Below are 20,461 nucleotides of genomic sequence, written 5' to 3' on the forward strand. Positions count from 1 at the left end.
GTCGAGAAATTTTACCGGGAAAAATAGTTTCAGTTTATGGCATCATCAAGCGGGCAGTGCTGGTTCAACAAGGATTGCTAAAAGCATTGTCTGGTAAAGATAAATTACCAAGCACGCTTTCGGAAGAGCAAAAGGATGACAATGCTAGAAAGAGCACATAGTGCTATTCTGCTATGTCTAGGAGAATGAAGTGCTACGAGAAGTAGCGGATGAGAAAACCGCGTCCGGTTTGTGGCTCCGGTTAGAGAGCAAGTACATGACGAAGTCATTGACGAACCGGCTCTACCTCAAGCAAAGACTCTATGCCCTGAAGATGGAGGAAGGTACACCTGTTTCCCAGCACCTGGATAAATTCAATTCCATTATCATGGATTTGAATAATATCGATAACAAAATCGATGATGAGGACCAAGCAATAATTGTTTTGTGTTCTTTGCCTCCCTCGTATGAGAATTTTGTTGATACAATGATGTACGGTCGTGATGACCTGACTCTAGAGGGTGAAAGCTGATGCATGATTCATCAAGGTGTTGCCGAGGAGTACGTTCGTAAAGCAGTATCCGGAGTGCTTACGTGGTCGGGGAGATGAATTCGAAAAAAAAAAAAAAAAAAAAAACGGGAGCTACAATTCAATAAAGTATCACTTCGAAAAAGAATACATTCTTTCAACATACCGAGAAGCATTCTGGTTCAGTACTAATGGGAAATGCCAGCATGTCAAGTCATGGGGATTGGCACAGTTCGTATAAAGATGTTTGACGGTATTGTTAGAACTCTAACTGATGTTCGGCACATTCCAGAAATGAAGAAAAATTTGATCTCTTTGAGTACGTTGGACAGAAAGGCTTTCGGTACTCTGCTGAAGGTGGAGTTCTCAAGGTATTCTCGGGTGCTTTGACTGTGATACGTGGTAATTTGGAGCGGGGCCTTTACTTCCTCGATGGTTCCTCGGTTACAGGTGTTGCGGGAGTGTCATCATCAGATGATCTAAGATTCTGACACCACGAAGTTATGGCATATGCGGCTCGGGCATAGAGCGAGAGAGGCTTATCGGTGCTAAGCAAACGAGGATTATTGTCTGGGCAGTGTACAGGAAAGTTGAATTCTGTGAGCACTGCGTCTTCGGTAAGCAGACTCGGGTAAAGTTCAGCATGGGGATTCACAAGACAAAAGGCACAGTGGATTACTTCCATTCTGACCTTGGGGGCCTTCTCCGACAATTTCTAAGGTGGTTACAGATATCTGCTTACCTTTATCGATGATTACTCGAGATGTATTTTCTGAAGACAAGTATGAGTTCTCATCACTTAAGCAATTAAAGCTTGATCGAAAATCAAACAGGAAAGAAGATCAAGCGATTCCGGAGGATAATGGCTGAGTTTTGCTAGGGATCAATGAGCTGAAAAATGAAGGAATAGTGAACACGCACTGTTCGCAACACACAACAAATGAGTTGCAGAACCAAATAAACTTTTGGAGGAGCTCGTTGCATCGATCAAATGCTGGGCTCGGTGAAGAATTTGGGCTGAAGCTGTTAATACTGCTGTTATTTGTTAACAGATCTCCGTCAACAGCTATTGAGCTGAAGACCTAGAAGTATGGTCTGGTTCTCCTGCTGATTACTCTGGTTTAAGAGTGTTGGCTGCCCTGCGTATGCTCATGAAATGAGGGAAAACTCAACCGAGGCGAAGAATGCATATTTCTTGGATACGGCCAAGGGGTGAAAGGATACAGGTTGTGGTGTCCTGATCCGGTTTCGTCCAAGTTCATCATCAGCAGAGATGTGACTTTTGATGAGTCATCCATGCTTCGATCCACCACAAATTCCCGGAAAAGGAGAGTCAGATAGAATGGGAGATCACGGTGTTGAGAAGCAGGTGGAGTGTCAGGTGGACGCTCCAATTCCTACGGAAGGTACTTCAGTCCAGGATGATCAAGTTGAGGTGCAAGATTCCGATGAAGATGAGTCACCTCAAGAAAAACCATATAGCATTGCCACTGGAAGAACGAAGAGACAAATCAAACCAAATCCGCGTTACGCTAATCTGGTGTCTTTCGCGCTCAGTGTGGCGGAGTCCATTGGTATAGAACCTTCCAGTTATAATGAGGCTGTCACGTGTGATGAGTCGGCACAGTGGGCAATTGCTATGAGTGAGGAGATAGAATCTCTTCACAAGAACCATACTTGGGAGTTGGTTAAGCCGCCAAGTAACCAGAAGATAGTTGGTTGCAAATGGGTCTTCAAGAAAAAGGAAGGCATCCTAGGGGTTGAAGCAACTAGATTCAAGGCACGATTGGTTGCTAAAGGCTTCACTCAGAAAGAGGGGATGACTACAATGAAGTTTTCTCCCCAGTCGTAAAGCATTCTTCCATTCGTGTATTACTTGCCATGGTGGCCAAGTCTGATCTAGAACTTGAGCAGCTTGACGTAAAAACGGCGTTCTTGCATGGTGAGCTCGAGGAAACAATCTACATGCGTCAACCAGAGGGTTTTACAGTTCCTGGTAAAGAAGACCATGTCTGTCTATTAAAGAAGTCTTTATATGGATTGAAACAATCCCCAAGGCAGTGGTACAAGCGGTTTGATAGCTTCATGATTCAGCATGGTTACACAAGATGTGACTATGATGCTTGTGTCTATCATCGGAAGCTCTCAGATGGTTCGCACATTTATTTGTTGCTGTATGTTGATGACATGTTAATTGCTTCCAAAAACATGTCGAAATCAACAAGTTAAAGTCGCAGTTGAGTGGTGAGTTCGAGATGAAGGATCTGGGTGCTGCCAAGAAAATTTGGGCATGGATATTCACAGAGATCGCAAGGCGGGCAAGCTTCGTGTGTCGCAGAAGAACTACATTGAAAAGGTTCTTCAACGCTTCGGCATGGATAAAGCGAAAACTGTGAGTACTCCATTGGCACCACATTTCAAACTCTCTGCAGAGTTGTCACCACAATCTGATGAAGAAAAGCAGCAAATGTCTCACATTCCATACTCGAGTGCAGTTGGAAGCGTGATGTATGCAATGGTTTGCACTCGTCCAGACATTTCACATGCAGTTAGTGTGGTCAGCAGATACATGAGTTGTCCTGGCAAGGAACACTGGCAGGCCGTGAAATGGATTCTCAGGTACTTGAGAGGTTCTGCAGATTTATGCTTGGTATATGATCAGAGTGACTGCACTAGCAGTGTCACGGGCTATGTGGACTCTGATTATGCTGGAGATCTGGACAAAAGAAGATCTCTGACGGGTTATGTTTTCACTTATTCTGGAGGAGCCATTAGTTGGAAAGCTGTGTTACAGTCTACCGTAGCCTTATCTACGACTGAGGCGGAATATATGGCGTTAGCAGAAGCAGTGAAAGAAGCATTGTGGATGAAAGGTCTAGTAAGCAGTTTGGGTTTACAACAGGATTTCACTGTTGTATTTTGCGATAGCCAGAGTGCCATACATCTGACTAAAAATCAGATGTTTCATGAACGGACCAAACACATTGATGTCAGATATCATTTTGTTCGGGAACATGTTACGCAAGGTGACATTGTTATCAGCAAGGTTGCTACCGAGAAGAATCCTGCAGATATGTTAACTAAGGTGATCCCTGCATATAAGTTCAAGCATTGCTTGGACTTGATAGGTATTCGGGATTGATTAGCGCCAGAGAGGCGTTTGGAAGAGGTGATCCAGTTCGAGGAATTCACTATGATGTTCAGCTTGGTAAATTTCAAGCCAAGGTGGAGATTTGTTAAGAAATGGCTTAAAATTGGTAGTGGATTGTTGTTGTTGGTAGTGGGTTGTTGGTGGTAGTGGATTAGTGGATGGTTGTTGGTGTCCATTTTCAACCACAAATCTTTGCCAAAGTTTTGGACAATTATGTCCTTGAACTCTCTTATAAATAGAGAGGTTCATTAGCCATATTGATCATCCCAAACCAAGAGAGAGCAAAGCTTGTTCTTTGAAAGCTAGGATTTTAGCTTTCGGGTTTTCTATAGGGGTTGAGAGTTGTGAGGTTCTCGGGTTGTGTCTTGAGTGTAAAACACTTGTAATCTTCATCTTGTTATAGTGAAATTTCTTTTCGCCTCTGCCCGTGGACGTAGGCATTAAAGCCGAACCACGTAAATCCTTGTGTTCACTTTATTTTTCGTTCCGGTCAATTTACTTGTAGTCATATCGGAGTTCTCGAATCGATCCTTTCCGCAACAGAAATGTTTCAAAGCTAGAAAGTAGAGTTGCAGCAATGGATGAATCTATTGTAAGTTAGATATAGTCTCTTATTGTGTTTATTGAAGAAAAAGAATCGCTTAATTCCCATTATTGAATTTAGAGCCATGGTATTAGTCTAAGTAGAATGCGAATCCGAATTGAATTATGCAATGAAAAAGCTTTACATATTGTATTATCTAATAATATCTTATTAGAAGAAAATTGGAAAATTCATGTATCTGAATCTAATATCTGCAAAAGAGTTACGATTTTAATTTGGTTTGCTAACTTGTTCTCCTTGTTGATGTCAAAATTTGTCTTCATGAGTTTTTGAGCTTCCCAGCATTTCATTGTTAAACTAATTGATTAGTTGACCCTTTGATTTTATAGGAGCTCAAGAACTTAAGGCCTCAGCTTTATTCAGCTGCTGAGTACTGCGAAAAGTCGTATCTCCATAATGAGCAGAAGCAGATGTAAGGTTACCTATTTTACTTAAATACTTGCTTAGTTCCTTCATTGTTTGTTTAACAGCCTTTTCATGTTCATGCAAGCAATACCATAATTGATTTCAGAACTTGGCCGATTACCACAAGCACTGGCTTGCTTCTGTGATGTTTTTCATATCAATGCTTATGCATTGGCTTGTGTTTACATTTGTTAGGGTACTGGACAACCTGAAAGATTATGCTGTACGGGCTCTTGTAAATGCTGTTGATCACCTTGGCACCGTGGCTTACAAGTTGACTGATCTTCTTGAGCAGCAAACATTGGAAGTGTCTACCATAGAGCTAAAAGCATCTTGTTTAAATCAGGTAATCTCTTTGTACTTCTCTGGTTTAATATGCTAATACAAGAAATTTATTGAATGGAGAGCCTTAGCTAATTTAGGCTTTTTAATGTCAGAAACTTCTTACGTGCCAAACATACACGGATAAAGAAGGTATCAGGCAGCAGCAGTTGTTGGCATTTATCCCAAGACATCACAAGCACTACATTTTACCGAGTAAGAGTAGTTGATAGAGGCCTTCTTTTTCTCCTGGAAGGTAATTAGTGGGTTGAAGTTTTGTATGTTTTCTCATTTCCATTTCCTTTTGTCCTGTTTCTTGCCTCTCTTCTATTGCAATTTTTTCTAAGCCAGATTCTGTCAGCAAGAAGGTACATTTTAGTCCCCAGGTACAGACAGATCCTAGGCAAACTTATCTCCATGCTAAAGCTCGTCTTCAGCCTTCAGGTATAGTGTTTCTTAGCAGGCAGGAACTCTTCTATGTTAGTTGTTTTCTGCATTGTTGGGATATAATTTCTTAAAGGAAGAAGGTAAACATCATGGTACTGATTAAATGATTTTCAAGTATAGATACTCCTGCATCAAAAACTCTTTCTTGGCACTTATCCTCAGAAACCAAGTCTACTTTGAAAGGGACTTCACAAACTTTAGCAAGGTTAGTTTGGCTTAAAAATTCTATGTTGAATGGATATTTTCCTTTCAGTGTAGCTCTTCTAATGTTCAGCTGAGAGAAAGAAGTTATTAACATTGCTTACCATGCAGCAATGAAATCTCAAAACCTCCTGCTTCCGCTTCTGAGGTTTTCCAGTTACTGGGTATGTACGTTAGACCAGTAGCTCATTTTTAGTATTGTTAAAAAAGGCTTTAGATGATAATACTTGTATTTTGACTGTAATTCTGGCAGAGAATGGAGACAATGCAAGGGAAAAGTCTTCAGCAGCACTTTTTCCTGCTTCTAATGCACTTGTCCCATCACTGGGTATCACACATAGGGTAATGTTTAAATCAGCAAGAATACATACGTGCTTGATGTTCTTTAAATTGATGCTTCTATGTTAACACAAGAATGATTCATCTTGAACTGTCATCTTCATTCCTATTAGTATACTAGTTGATCTTTGGCTAGAGAGGCATTTCATTTCATTTTCATTTGTAAATTCTGGAAAATGTTTTATCTTATTTCTTTTTTAGAATTTGAAACGTGTTGGGAACACCACACAAATTGGGTTGTTCTCTTCAGGTGCTGCTAAAGAATTGACACATCCTCACAGTTTTGTCCCCTGGTTCTAAAGAGAGCGTAGGGGTGTCTCTTAGGTTGCTAAAGAGCAAATCCAACCTCTATATCATATAAGTCATGGTTCTGATCCATGCCTTGCACTCTTCAGCACCATGGATTCAGCGGTGTGGTTGGATTTGTTCTTCAGCTACCTATGAGGCACCCTTAAGCTCTCCTCAGAGCTGGGGACAAAATCTTGAGGGGATGTCAGTTCTTCAACGGCACCGAAAGAGGACAATACCTTTATGTTATCAGCATGATGCTATAACTGGGAACCAACTTACGATTCCAAGTGGGTTGGTAAATATTCTATGTACTTTGTTACATTACATGTTTATGTAAAATCCCTTTTATCATTGGCAGGAGTTGGAGGGTTCCAAACCTTTGACAGCATTCAGGTCATTTGATAACCCAAAGCGCGACATTATACGTGCACCTGTTAGGAGCAAAAGTGTGCTGTCATCTTTCTTTGTCAAACAAAAACAAATGAAGCTAAAGGCTGGATATGTTGCATGAATCTCCTAAAACAAACTTACGATAACGATGATGCCACACTATGTAAAATCTCTCCTTTATGCGGAGGGAGTTGCCTGTAATTAGCCACCCTCGATGTTTTTCAGTTGTTGGCTCCTTCATCAGTAGTAGTAGTATATTAAATTGCCCGAGATGAAATTCTTTTTTTTTTTTTCTTCTTCTCTTAATTTTGGTTTTTAATAATGAGCAATTTGTATAATATATCTGATAATGAAGGTGAGTAACATTGTCCAGTCTTAACAATAATTGCTTCAGCCTTGATCAATAATCCTATAATATGATCTTTATTCTCCATCTCATATGAAATTTGGTTATATATTGGTGTTTGAAGGTTTGGATGGTGGAAAAGGATTTTTGTAGTCTAATTTGATGTTTTTGATTTAAATATTTGTTAATGTTAACAAATGTGTTATGTCAAAATTTGATATTAGTAACGCAGATATATTTATTTTTTTTGTTCTTTAATTTAGTATTTTTGTTTTTATATTTTTCAAAATTTGAAGTGTCTCAAAGAGATTGAAATTTAAAATTCTAAAATTAAGGTGCTTGAATTAAATTTATAATTTATGGATAATATAAGGACTACTAGAATTATAAATTCTCTAAAAAAAAAGAATTCTAATATTTTTTGGTTAAATGTTGAAGTTGGGTCTAATTTTTTAGGGATGTACATATGAGGGTTAAACTTTTTCAAATGGTTATATAATGATTTAATCAAGTGCTCAGTTGAAGGTTTAGTTTTTCAAGATGGTCAAATAAAAATAAGGTGTTTTTCAAATATGTTTTTATTATCTTTTTCTCTTTTCAAACAATATTATATTTAGTTGTAATGTGTTTTATTCTAAATATGTTAATATTCACATAATTTTTATTATAAATTAAGTTGAATTGTATGAAAATTTTTTATTTGAAATTTTTGTAAATATTAGGCTCTTATACAACAATTTTAAAAAAAAACCATAAATTAACATTATCCGTGTTTCAACATTGAATTTTAAATTGTTAACACAAAACTTCAACTACTTGTTTTTTTTTTTTTTGGGTATTGTTAATCATTGTGCTAATACCAATTCATGCAAACCGGTTATAACTCTACCACTCCACATATGATGAATCATTGGTAAAAATATGTTGTAATACAAATTATATATTTTATGGTGGTGTTGCAAAATAATTTAACTAAAAATTTAAATTAACTATTATAGTTAAATAATAACTAAAAATTATTTATGTAAGATAGCATTTAAAATGAAAATAAAAATGGAAGATCATTAAAATTTCGGACTCAACACCGACAACCCGACCCACAATCATATCCTTTCCAGTACTGTTTTCCTCCTACTATAAAGCTATTGTCATCAGCTATGGTTTACAGATCCGATCTCAGAACGCGTTTCCTTAAACCCAAAATTTCCCCCTTCATTGGAATCTTGTTGTTACTGTTAGTCTAAAATTACATAAACAAGCTCTTTTGTTCATGATCTTCAATATTACCAGCAACAATGTCATCCTTCTTGCACCAACGACCCATCCAGAATCCATTCTCGAACGCCTATCCAGTCTCCCCACGTTCTTCATCAACCTCGCAAAGACCCATTTCGATCTTCAGTCCAACAGGCCTAATTATCCTCCTCTCCCTCATGGTAATCCTCGGAGTGTTCGTGCCTTGGTCTGGCATGCCCGTAGCCACCTTCTCTAACTCTAAAAAGGCATCTTCTTCCCTTTCCAAATGGCGTGACTACACTTTGGCCGAAGCCGCTTCCTTCGTCGCCAAAAATGGTACCCTAATCATTTGCGCCGTGAGTCAACCTCACTTGCCTTTCCTCAATAATTGGCTGATTAGTATTACCAGACAAAAGCACCAAGAGAAAGTCCTTGTGATAGCTGAGGATTACGCTACTCTTTATAAAGTTAATGAAAAATGGCCTGGCCATGCCGTCCTTGTCCCTCCCGCAATTGATTCACAAACTGCCCATACATTTGGCTCTCAGGTTCTATCCCTGTTTCACATATCTGGGTTTTTGTTCTTGTTTCTCCCCCTAACATTTTCAATTGATGCTGATTGGGTGCTTGATCTAGGGATTCTTCAATTTTACTTCCAGGAGGCCTCAACATTTGTTGAAAATTTTGGAGCTTGGCTACAATGTTATGTATAACGATGTTGATATGGTGTGGTTGAGAGATCCCTTTCCTTATTTGGAAGGAAACCATGATGTTTACTTCACTGATGACATGGTTGCTGTATGTATGCTAACTTTGCTATATGTTTTACTGTGTTAGGCAATAATAGCCTGACTATATTCATTAATATTAAGCAATTCTATTAGATCATGAGAAATTAATGAACTCTAGCTTATCTGAAGCCATTCCACAGTTACCATGATTTTTAAACTATGAATAATTGGATTGTATTCAGTGGATAATAGTAGCAAAAAGAATGGAGAGGATGGAACGAAGACTGAATCTTGTACTTAACCTAATAGTCGCCCCACTACCCGACTCTAGGCTGCTATATACTGGAAATATTGCTGCCACTGCTTCTTTATCGTAAAGTTGCTTCATGCTACTTCTCTTTGGTTGATCAGGTGAAGGCTTTGAACCATTCCCATGATTTGCCACCTCCGGGGAAAAAGGGTCGCACTTATATTTGTAGTTGCATGATTTTTCTGCGTCCCAAAGATGGAGCTAAACTTGTAATGAAGAAATGGATCGAAGAACTTCAAGCTCAGCCATGGTCCAAAGCAAAGAAAGCAAATGATCAGCCTGCTTTTAACTGGGCTCTAAACAAAACTGCTGGTTTGGTATGTTTATGCATCTTCTTACCATTTCCGTTTTAGGTTGTAGCATATACCCCTAATAGTTCTCATTTGTTTTCTTCTTTGTTAAGTTGAAATTTTATGCCACATTTGCCTGTGTTCCTGAATTGTGGCTAACTCCTCCAGGTTCGGAGTTTCAGACAATATCCCGTGCATGTTCTACATGCCATAATTTGAAAAAACTTTGCTAATACGTGTACATCCTTTGATCAGCGCTGCACTTAGTGCATTCATATTCAAATGAATTCTCAGTAGTTCCATTTTAGGTTGTAGCATATACCCCTAATATTTCTCATTTGTTTTCTTCTTTGTTAATTTGAAATTTTATGCCACATTTGCCTGTGTTCCTGAATTGTGGCTAACTCCTCAAGGTTCGGAGTTTCAGATAATATCCCTTGCTTGTTCTACATGCCATAATTTGAAAAAACTTTGCTAATACATGTACATCCTTTGATCAGCGTTGCACTTAGTGCATTCATATTCAAATGAATTCTCAGAAGTGTGTAATTGCATATTTTGGTAATCCGTAACTTGGAAATCGGCTTATCATAATGCTAAAAAAACATCTATTGTTAATCCAATCCAATGTTTAGAAAGTCCTACTTGCATTTCTGGTCCATTGCAAAGTTTTGCTTTTGGTTTGGGTATGTAAAGTCTCTGGGGTGTTAGATTTGTGGTTCTACGAGCCCTTTTTCTCTCTCGCTGTCTGTCTTTAATATCCATAATAGATGGTGTGTGATATATTATTAAAATTTGTGGTATTAAGATTTGATTTTCTGATAATCATAAATTAATAATATGTTCTACAGGTGGATCTCTACCTGCTTCCTCAGGCAGCATTCCCAACAGGAGGATTATACTTCAAGAACCAGACATGGGTGCAGCAAACCAAGGGAATGCACGTCATAATTCATAATAATTACATCACCGGCTTTGAAAAGAAGATCAAGCGCTTCCAAGATTATGGCCTTTGGTTGGTTGATGATCATGCCCTTGACTCCCCTCTAGGCAGATTATGAAAAAGCTGGAATACCATCTGATTGCGTTCTGCATAACCAATTACATCCTCAAAAACCGTCCTAAGAGGTGGAACATCCAGTTTGATAATCTTCTTCACAAAACCATCTGCTTCGATACTCTCGGATAAACATTGATCATTAGCAGCAGACACGGCAGATAGATGTGGACCTTTAGCAGCTAAGAATGCTCAGTTCTTCAGCAAAATTTTTACATTTAAATAGTGTTAAAACAGGGCAAAGTCCAAATATTCTGTTGAAATTCACTATAAACTTTTGTTTCCAGAAAAGACTTGATCAATCAATCAAATTTTTGTCACAATGTTTTTACTTAACATTATGCAAATACAATATGTATATTATTTGCTGTTATAATGTCTGTCTCAGCTAACATCTATTCTTTGATAGCTTTGCTAAAAATCCAGTGCTGACACAGGATCTGATTGCTACATTATGCATTAAAATTGCTCTCACAAAAAGGCAAAGAAAATATCATCTGCGTTTGCCGGGAGTCAAACCCGGGTCTATTGCTTGGAAGGCAATTATCCTAACCGTTGGACTACAAACGCCTGCTTGAAACGGGTGGGAGAGAGAATATAGTACTACCATAAAAAAAAAGTGTCGGCCAACTATTCCTGAAAACAGATATATTGTTTTTCTGTCATTAATAAACTAACTGGTCTCAATAAAAGAGTTAAACAAAGAATCTATCATCTATCATCTCTCATGCTGATTTTTATTTTTATTGGTCAGACTGAAAAATAAATAATTAACAGCAGCCCCATGCCGATAATTTTACTGAAATTAAAATATATTATAAAAAACGTGGCAGGAATATCTTAATTATTTAAAGCTAAAAACATAAATAAAAAGGAAAAAGAAAAAATTAAAGACAGAACACGCTAAAATAAAGGGGAATAATAATATTATAAGATTCTCGACCGAAGAGATTACAGCTCGCAGCCAAATTCTACTGATCTGATCTTACGTTTTGTTTTGTTTTTTTTTTTTTTTACTAATCTATTACTCTTTTGCTTTCCCTTCGTAGTAAAAATCTGAAAATCCCCCCGCCCCCCCAAAAAAATCTTATGCCGTCTGTCAATTATTGTGTATCTCTATTCATCTTTGACAATTCAATGATCCATTCAATATCCATCTAAATGCTATTGTTGCTATATCACAAGCTTCCTCTTTCTGTAATAAATAAACTTTAATACATCCCACTTTCTAGTCTTTGCTTTGCTTTGTTGGGTGTGTTTCGTTTATTTGTTCTGGTTATTTTAGATTGAGTTTTCTTTTTGCGTTTCAAGAGCTAAGTTTTTTTCTTTTTTTTTTTTTGGATGAGAATGTAAATGGGTTCCTTAGAAAATGGGATCTCGTTGAAGAGAGCCGGTAGCAGGAACGAAAGGCACCCGTTTTCGAGCCGACCCAGATCGAGATTTTCTCGGCTTTTGCTCTTCAAGAAGCTAGATTATCTCCAATGGATTTGCACCGTTGCTGTTTTCCTCTTCTTTGTTGTGTTTTTCCAAATGTTTTTGCCCGGTTCAGTAATGGACAAATCTCAAGGTTCCTTCTTAGATGATAAAGATTCGGTATTTGGAGAATTGAGTTATTTGAAAGAGATGGGTGCGCTAGATTTTGGTGAAGATATCAGATTGGAACCGTGCAAGCTATTAGAGAAGTTTCAGAGAGAAAATAAACTAGTCAATTTGGATTCTTCATCTGGTTTCAACCGGAGTCAACACCGTTTCCATTATAGAAAACCTCAGCTTGCATTGGTTAGTTAAAATTGTCTCTTATTTTTGTTGATTCAATCAATGGATACATTTTTAAGGGGGTCAGTTTTTGTTGTTGGATCTTTTGCTGCATGCTGATATTTATAGTGCTGTTTTACTTCAAAATGAAGGTGTTTGCTGATCTATTGGTTCACCCACAACAATTGCTAATGGTGACCATTGCAACCGCATTGAAAGAGATTGGCTATGAACTTCAGGTAAATGACAATGAGTTCTATGCAGTTCATCATTTGTGAGTTTGACCTCTTTTAGTTTTAATTGTTGAATTCTGTTGTTTAGTCAAGAAAACCCTAAATGTCTTTTCAGCTGATAACTTAGTGCTTATATATTGCTGGGAATGTTTGGAGTGATAGCCTAATGTGTTTTAATTACTTTGTTGAAAGGTATACTCCCTTGAAGATGGTCTTGCACGCAATGCTTGGCAAAGCGTCGGAGTTCCGGTCACCATTCTTAAAGTCGAACGGAATGAGATTGCTGTTGATTGGCTGAAGTACGTTTCTTTGTTTGTAATCTACCAAAAACCCACTTTAGGCTTGATATTTTATATGACAAGTTATGTACATTAATTCCTATTTTAAGAAGTTTGATCAAGCGATTGTGATGGTTTTTTGCTTTCATTCTGGATAAGACATCCTTTTCTTCCTCAAAATGGTTTGAATTTTTCCCATAAAAAGTTTTTTTTTTTTTTTGGTATGTAATTGTGATATATTGTTCTGCAGCTATGACGGTATACTTGTTAGCTCTCTTGAGGCCAAGAGTGTCTTTTCTAGGTAGGTTATTCTATATTTCTTTAGGCAAAGTTCTATACCTATTGCTTTCTGAAGTTTAAGCCACTTCTCCATACATGCTGAAGACATTAATTTGTTTTATTTGATATATTGTGATGCATGTTTAGAAATTTCACTAGACTGTTATTCTGTTCAAGTCAATTAACGTGAGTGAGTTTACTTGTTATAGTTTTATTCAGGAACCTTTCAAATCTATTCCACTTATATGGACAATCCATGAACGAGCGCTTGCCATACGTTCTAGAGAATACACTTCAAGTGGACAGATTGAGCTTGTGAATGATTGGAAAAAAGTTTTCTGTCGTGCTACTGTTGTTGTCTTCCCTAACTATGCACTTCCGGTAATATATCTTTGAAAATCATTTCATCATTGGTTCATAGTTAACATATTATTAACTAAAGTAGTGAAAGTATATAGGTGCTATTTAGTCCTATTAAGATGGTCTGAGCAATGGAAGAAATGCATGATGCATGCAACAAAGTGATAATGCTCCTATTTTATTAGAAGACATCCTAGTAACTGATTTATATTTTGAGCCAGTTTTTACTTCAATGCCTAGTTTATGTGATTTCAGTTTCCTCTAGTGTTTATGCTCCTAAGAGTGGTTTCTAACCTGGGTTTTGTTTCTAATGATCTGATTTCTTACTCTACCTTCTGCAGATGATCTATTCTACATTTGATTCTGGAAACTATTATGTCATTCCTGGTTCTCCAGCTGTGGTATGGAAAGGAGAGAATGCAATGAATTTGTTAAAAGATAGTCAGCGTATAAAGATGGGTTATGGACCTGATGAAGTACTCATTGCAATTGTTGGAAGTCAATTCATGTACAAGGGCTTGTGGTTGGAGCATGCCCTTATTTTGCAGGCTTTATTACCCCTCTTTGCTGACAATAATTCAAATTCCCACCCGAAAATCATTATTTTAAGCAATGATTCAACAAGCAACTACAGCATGGCTGTTGAGGTATGGCCATAATTACTACATAGAGTGCTGTGGTTAAATTTATATGTGGACATAGTTTTCAAGCTTCTCACTACCACTTCACATATATTTCGCTTTCCTAGAGAATTGCTCTCAACTTGAGGTATCCTAGTGGTGTGGTGAAGCATGTGGCTGTTGAGGAAGAAGTCGACAACGTTCTGAGCATGACTGACATTGTGATATATGGCTCATTTCTTGATGAGCCATCATTCCCGGAAGTTTTGACGAAAGCCATGTCCCTTGGGAAACCAATCATAGCACCAGAACTCTCCAATATCAGGAAATATGTAAGCCTATAACACTCTTTTTTGTTCATGCATATTCGGTATCATTAGGCAAACAAGCTACTGACTGTATGTTGGTAATAACAAATAGGTTGATGACAGGGTAAACGGCTATATTTTTCCCAAGGAGAATATTAAAGTTTTGACCCAAATCATTTTGCAAGTGATATCGAATGGAAAATTGTCTCCATTGGCACGCAATATTGCTTCGATTGGGAGAGAAACTGTTAAAAACTTGATGGTTCAGGAAACTGTTGAAGGATATGCCTTTCTACTGGAAAATATTCTCAAGCTTCCATCAGAAGTTGCACCTCTTAAGGCTGTTGCTGAACTTCCTTCAAAGTTAAAGGAAGAATGGCAATGGAACCTGTTTGGGGATTTTCTAAATTCTACTCTTGGAGACAGGAGTGCCAATTTTTTGAACAAGTTAGAGGAGCAATGGAACCATTCTCGAAGGGAGAAGTTTGGTTCATTAATTGCTGTGGATGATTCATTTTCATATGAAATTTGGGAGGAAGAAAAAAGGACGCATATTCTCGATACTAAAAGGAGACGAGAGGAGCAAGAGGTAAGAATTGTTCTGTGGGTGTATGTTAGCCAAAAGTTTAGTTGAACAATTTCAGCTTTTTTTTCTTTAAGTTGTTACTTAGTGAAGTTTCATGCTCTTTCAAATATGTTGTAGTTGAAAGATAGAACTGATCAACCTCGTGGAACCTGGGAGGACGTATATCGAAATGCCAAGAAGGCTGACCGTATGAGAAATGACTTGCATGAAAGGGATGAAAGGGAACTCGAAAGGATTGGTCAACCATTGTGTATTTATGAACCTTATTTTGGTGAAGGAACATGGCCTTTCCTGCACCAAAATTCTCTTTACCGTGGAATTGGATTGGTAAGTCAGTGGAAGAATCATATAGGTTTGTGTTTTATTGTACTTATTGAGTTACTTATAATGAAATTAAGAATCTCTTTAAAACTTATTTGTAAACAATTGGAGACCTATGTCTCCTTCAAAAAATAGAAGTTGAAAAAGGAAAGCATGAAGGTGCTGTAATTCATAATTTTGGCGAATCTCCATAAAGCAGTGGCACTTAAAAAATGTCTAATGTGTGTTGCAGTCCACCAAAGGTCGAAGACCTGGGATGGATGATGTTGATGGGCCGTCTCGTCTGCAACTTCTTAACAACCCATACTACCGAGACACTCTTGGTGAATATGGGGCCTTCTTTGCTATTGCTAACCGGATTGACCGTCTACACAGGAATGCCTGGATAGGGTTTCAGTCATGGCGAGCAACAGCTCGGAAGGTAATGTAATATGTCAAACCCTTTTGTTTCTAGATTAATTTGTGAGAATCATGCCATTTGGCTTAGCAACACCTTAAATTAAATATATCTTGTCCTTTTATTTGTTCCCCTTTACTCATACCTAATTGTGGGGCCAAAACAGGCATCCTTGTCCGGAATTGCTGAAACTTCATTGTTAGACGCCATTGAAAAGCAAAAGAATGGTGACGCACTATACTTTTGGGTTCGGATGGACACTGATCCAAGAAACAACATGCAGAGGGACTTTTGGTCATTTTGTGACGCCATAAATGCTGGAAAGTGCAAGTAAGAGCTGTAAATTTGCTGATTATTTCAACTGCAAAAGCCTAAACATATTTGCTAAACTCGTTTATCATTTCATTGCAGGCTTGCATTCTCTGAGACTCTTAAAAGGATGTATGGCTTAGGGCAGGATTTCAACTCTTTGCCACCCATGCCTGAAGGAGAAGGCACATGGTCTGTCATGCAGAGTTGGGCCTTGCCAACAAAGTCCTTCCTAGAGTTTGTTATGTTCTCAAGGTGAGAGCTGTTACACTTAATGTTTTCTCTGCATGAACAGTTGAAACTGTTGCAATCCATAAACACTTAATTTCTCATTTGCTATTTGCAGGATGTTTGTGGATGCATTAGATGCACAAATGTATGATGAGCACTATCAAAGTGGTCACTGTTATCTGAGTTTCTCCAAGGTAAACTATAAAGTGCATTATTATTATGAAAGTTCATCTCAAATTATATAATTTATACAATTATTGAATGGCATTCATCAATTGAGTTATGAATTCCATCAGGATATTGCAAATTTTTTAGATGGTAGACTACATTATTTTTCAAAAGTCGGTCGATTCTTTTGTTGACATTGTAGTGGTTGTGTTCTACAGGACAAGCATTGCTATTCACGGGTGCTTGAGCTGCTTATAAATGTTTGGGCATATCACAGTGCACGTCGGATTGTATACGTGAATCCCGAAACCGGTGCGATGCAAGAATACCACAAGTTCAAGGATCGGAGCGGTAAAATGTGGATCAAATGGTTTTCATTCAACACTTTAAAGGTCATGGATGAGGATTTAGCCGAGGAAGCAGATTCTGACCACCTAAAAAGACGATGGTTATGGCCATCAACAGGTGAGGTCGTCTGGCAAGGTATTCTTGACAGAGAGAGAAATCTCCGGAACCGGCAAAAAGAGACAAGGAAGCAGAAAAGCAAGGACAAACTAGAGAGGATGAGGCATAAACACCGTCAAAAAGCATTAGGGAGGTATGTGAAACCCCTTCCTGAAGATATTGAGATCTCAAATTCAACAACAGTAACATCAGTTTAATTTCATGTCTGTTTTTTGCATCTTTGGCAATAGAACCTAGTTTGATAATTCTTTAATTTTTGATCTTCTTCTACCCTTTTCTTTTGCTTCTATGCCTTGTTTATGTCAGAAAGGATGCATCATTTGTTTAAATGTGAGTATTTTTGTATTTAGCTAACAGCATCCTTCTGGTCATTAATATTCATGAATGGCTCCAACTGTACACTAAGTTTTACCTCTCCTTATTTTCTGCCCCAATTCTAAATTTTATTTTTCGATATTAAATTTTGTCTCTTTACTTTTAACTTAATTCGATATTCTGTTGACATAGAACATTAAAAATATCATTATAGCATAAAGCTCATAGCACGGTTACAAGATTAATAAATAGCAATCAAACATGGCTTTTGATAGAAGAGCTGTATCCAGTTTGGTCATCATAGTACTTAGACCATAGCATAACACCTCCGTACTTGCAGGAACCTTTGATAGCAGGGAGCACTTTTGAGGTAAGATCAGCTACTGGAATGAAGCCGCTTCCGGCTGTAGCCGGGGCTGCTGGGAGTCCCAAGAAAATTTTAGTTGCAGGAATGTCTGTAGTCCATTGCTTCCATGCATCTACTAGATTTCCAAAACTTCCAGATGTGTATTGGCATGGTGGATTGTTATAGAATTGAACCCAAACGTAGTCAAATAGACCAGTTTTCAGGGCACTCCCGACCCAAGCATCAGGGAAGGAGCATTGAGGTGCTGCGGTTAAGTACACTTTTTTATCGCGTTTGCTGTATTCTGAGAGGTACTTTGCAAGGTCATCCCAATGTTGGATCGTTCCTCCTCCAATATCAAAGTCGATTCCATCCAAAACCGCATCCCCTAATGGTCGAGAAGATGATGTTCCCCCTAAAAAGTTGTTCCAAAGATAAGTAGCCACCTCCCTAGCATCTTCAGCCGAGGTAAGGTAGTAGCTCCCAGCACCTCCCCCGATTGAAAGCATTACCTTAATTCCTTTCGCCTGACATGATTTAATGTCGGAACTCAAACTAGTGCAGCCATTATGTAGGGATCACAATGACCGGCAAGGTTAATCATCGGTGTCTGACCATTGCCAAACGTCGGAAGAAAAGCTATGTTGACAAAGTCATATCTACGAGTGGCACAAGTCTCGGCCAAGGTACCCTCGTATCCGTTCTGACCCCAATAAATAGCAATTCCACCAGCATCAACAATAACAACCAGTAAGAGAACCATTGAGCAGAAAAAAGCAAGTGAGGTTGCTGGAGTTAATGCCATCTTTGATCCTACTCTTGTATGTACTTAAATTATGATGCTTGGGGGTATTTGTGAATAGCTGTTATATAGAGAGGAGAAAAGCATAGGGTAGTAGAGGATTTGTTTGGAAGTGAATTTCCACGTCTTTACACATTCATCTTCCAACATTGTTTACTGTTTACTATTGGCTCCTTCCCTTTAGTTGAGTGTATATGGTGAATATCAAACGTGGCTCACCATGTCCACTGCAATGTTTGGTGGTTGACCAATAAAATGTGGTGTGGAATGTAAACCCTTAGACGACTACTTGACTTCTCCATTTCAGAATGTTTAATGGCCGTATGAGTTAAAAATACAACGCTAGCTTTTCACATTAGGCGACTGTTAAAAAGTAGTATTCTATCTCAGATGTTTCATACACAATTTAAAACTTGTAGTATTTGGCTAGCGATAAGTTATGTCCTATAAATATCATAATTATTCAAGTAATATTTAACGAATGATTGTGTTTATTATCCAAATAGAAACTTATTTGATAGTTATGTTCTTATATAGAGATACGGGAAATTAAACAAATTTCATTCGTAAGATATGCAAAAGCACACCAAAAATGGAAAACAGAAATTCTTTCTTTTCCTTCATCTTTTACTATTTTCAGATTGTTTGATATTCATGAAATTAACTAAAAATTTGACTAAGGCAAGTGCACTTGTAAATTAATAGTATTATAGTGAGTAAAGATATTGTTCCCATGAAGACTAAAAGTGCTAGTAATTACCCTTTTTTATTATTTAATCGATTGATTAAAAACTGAAATTAACTAAATTAATTAACTAACAAATACGATAAAAAATAAATCAGGAAAATTGATTACACCCAAAAATCAAAATAATACCCAAGAAAGAATTCACCTAGATTTCATTTGTAACTATCAATCTAAATTACACAATTTTTGTACTTAGTAACTTGATCTGTAGAAATTCTTAAATTATGTTAATATCTCTTTCGAGCATGAGAGTAACTGACTCTAGGTTAATTAATTGAAATTTCTTTCTAATTAAAACCTCTATTATCATATTAACTTATGGTATGTATTCCCTTATTAGATTTGACTCTAATTCGATATATTTATGTCGTTCTATTTTTAGAATTGCGTGTAACTCTACTCAATTAAGCAAGAATTAGTTCAAACAACAAAATCCATCATAGGTATCTCCCTTAGGTATTTAGAAAATTAGTTCATATTTAAAAATAAAAATATTCAAGATACAATATAACCAAAAGAAATAAAAGAAACTCATGATAACTTCTAAGAAATCAACTGGGAATATTTAATCTTGACCGAAATCTACTTCAAAGTTGACTTCAATGGTGTTTTTCGAGTTGTTTTTTTTGAATATTTTATGATGGCTCAATTCTATCTTTTTATCTTTATCATATATACATCTTAAAATGCCCGAAAAACTTAAAAATTGCGATTTTTCGTAGTTCGGTGTGCAATCCTATGAAAACGACACGGCCTACCATACGGGCGTGTGGAATGGTTTAACTCATGTGGGTCACACGGCCGTGTGATCTAGTCATGTGAAATGGTTTAGCTCGTGTGACTCTATCAAGCATTAAAACATGAATTTAAATGATTAATAGTATAAAATTCATAACTAACATCGAATAATCACTTAAAACGCATTAAGAATAAGGTTAAAACATATTACTTTTAGCACTTATAATTATTCTATAAAGAAGTATTGGAGAAATTTTTCATAAAAATTGATAACCTTATTATACATCGCTGAATAATATGGACACAAATAGAATATTAAAAAATGACATTGATTAATTTTTATAAATTTATTTTTATTATCACGCACCTACAACAACTATTGTCTACATTGTTTGAGTGTTCAATCTAGAAGTTAGGAATTGTGTTTGTATTATGACCCCTTTTCTTTTCATTGTGACATACCCCTTAACAGAGTTTAGAATTTATGGGCCTGAGATTGCGGTTGTGCGTAGGGGTGTTTAACTCCCCTTCAAATCCATTTTTTGAGTTATTTACCAAAATAGGAAAAAAATATC

The 20,461-nt window shown here is 37.2% G+C and overlaps 3 protein-coding genes, 1 non-coding gene and 1 pseudogene across 12 annotated transcripts; 3 read left to right on the plus strand and 2 right to left on the minus strand.

Moving 5' to 3' along the window:
* The first annotated feature begins 4,236 nt into the window (after positions 1 to 4,236).
* Positions 4,237 to 7,050, plus strand: LOC107887334 (protein ABIL1). The gene is made up of 9 exons (XM_016811526.2): positions 4,237 to 4,251; positions 4,593 to 4,675; positions 4,864 to 5,014; positions 5,106 to 5,205; positions 5,341 to 5,433; positions 5,557 to 5,641; positions 5,749 to 5,801; positions 5,891 to 5,979; positions 6,626 to 7,050. Exons 1-9 carry the CDS (start codon positions 4,237 to 4,239, stop codon positions 6,776 to 6,778), a joined length of 822 nt encoding a protein of 273 aa, XP_016667015.2. The 3' UTR covers positions 6,779 to 7,050.
* Positions 7,051 to 8,105: 1,055 nt separating this feature from the next.
* Positions 8,106 to 10,947, plus strand: LOC107887332 (UDP-D-xylose:L-fucose alpha-1,3-D-xylosyltransferase MGP4). The gene is made up of 4 exons (XM_016811524.2): positions 8,106 to 8,787; positions 8,876 to 9,037; positions 9,382 to 9,597; positions 10,422 to 10,947. The coding sequence occupies exons 1-4, from the start codon at positions 8,299 to 8,301 to the stop codon at positions 10,629 to 10,631; spliced, it is 1,077 nt and encodes a 358-aa protein (XP_016667013.1). The 5' UTR covers positions 8,106 to 8,298; the 3' UTR covers positions 10,632 to 10,947.
* A 178-nt stretch (positions 10,948 to 11,125) lies between these two features.
* TRNAG-UCC (transfer RNA glycine (anticodon UCC)) lies at positions 11,126 to 11,197 on the minus strand. The gene has a single exon. It is a non-coding gene; the product is annotated as a tRNA-Gly (tRNA).
* A 70-nt stretch (positions 11,198 to 11,267) lies between these two features.
* LOC107887330 (uncharacterized) lies at positions 11,268 to 18,737 on the plus strand. 9 transcript variants are annotated; one of them, XR_005899683.1, is made up of 16 exons: positions 11,546 to 12,406; positions 12,535 to 12,621; positions 12,808 to 12,914; positions 13,144 to 13,194; positions 13,382 to 13,553; positions 13,874 to 14,179; positions 14,281 to 14,484; positions 14,573 to 15,049; positions 15,164 to 15,373; positions 15,600 to 15,788; positions 15,931 to 16,094; positions 16,176 to 16,328; positions 16,420 to 16,498; positions 16,691 to 17,070; positions 17,593 to 18,071; positions 18,174 to 18,737. XR_005899683.1 is itself a non-coding variant. In XM_041074642.1 (16 exons), exons 2-16 carry the CDS (start codon positions 11,981 to 11,983, stop codon positions 17,600 to 17,602), a joined length of 3,015 nt encoding a protein of 1,004 aa, XP_040930576.1. In that variant the 5' UTR covers positions 11,595 to 11,879; positions 11,974 to 11,980; the 3' UTR covers positions 17,603 to 18,737. The 9 variants fall into 9 exon arrangements, 4 of the variants coding, with proteins under 4 accessions (XP_016667011.2, XP_040930578.1, XP_040930576.1 ...); XR_005899684.1 differs by having other exon boundaries at positions 11,571 to 12,406; positions 18,163 to 18,737; XR_005899681.1 differs by having other exon boundaries at positions 11,571 to 12,406; positions 17,593 to 18,066; positions 18,163 to 18,737.
* On the minus strand, positions 17,735 to 18,403 carry LOC121205049 (hevamine-A-like; annotated as a pseudogene).
* Positions 18,738 to 20,461: the final 1,724 nt, after the last annotated feature.

The sequence above is a fragment of the Gossypium hirsutum genome, chromosome A08 (genome assembly GCF_007990345.1).
Source record: "Gossypium hirsutum isolate 1008001.06 chromosome A08, Gossypium_hirsutum_v2.1, whole genome shotgun sequence".
In the NCBI taxonomy this organism is placed as follows: domain Eukaryota; kingdom Viridiplantae; phylum Streptophyta; class Magnoliopsida; order Malvales; family Malvaceae; genus Gossypium; species Gossypium hirsutum.

Bases quoted from the DNA above. Each gene is read 5' to 3' on its own strand.
- LOC107887334 (XM_016811526.2), top strand. The intron at 5,642-5,748 runs GTTAGTTTGGCT...CTTACCATGCAG, and splicing joins ACTTCACAAACTTTAGCAAG to CAATGAAATCTCAAAACCTC. The intron at 5,802-5,890 runs GTATGTACGTTA...TAATTCTGGCAG, and splicing joins TGAGGTTTTCCAGTTACTGG to AGAATGGAGACAATGCAAGG.
- LOC107887332 (XM_016811524.2), top strand. From the start codon at position 8,299: ATGTCATCCTTCTTGCACCAACGACCCATCCAGAATCCATTCTCGAAC. The intron at 8,788-8,875 runs GTTCTATCCCTG...TGCTTGATCTAG, and splicing joins CCCATACATTTGGCTCTCAG to GGATTCTTCAATTTTACTTC. The intron at 9,598-10,421 runs GTATGTTTATGC...TATGTTCTACAG, and splicing joins TAAACAAAACTGCTGGTTTG to GTGGATCTCTACCTGCTTCC.
- LOC107887330 (XM_016811522.2), top strand. From the start codon at position 11,981: ATGGGTTCCTTAGAAAATGGGATCTCGTTGAAGAGAGCCGGTAGCAGG. The intron at 12,407-12,534 runs GTTAGTTAAAAT...TTCAAAATGAAG, and splicing joins GAAAACCTCAGCTTGCATTG to GTGTTTGCTGATCTATTGGT. The intron at 15,374-15,599 runs GTAAGTCAGTGG...TGTGTGTTGCAG, and splicing joins TTTACCGTGGAATTGGATTG to TCCACCAAAGGTCGAAGACC.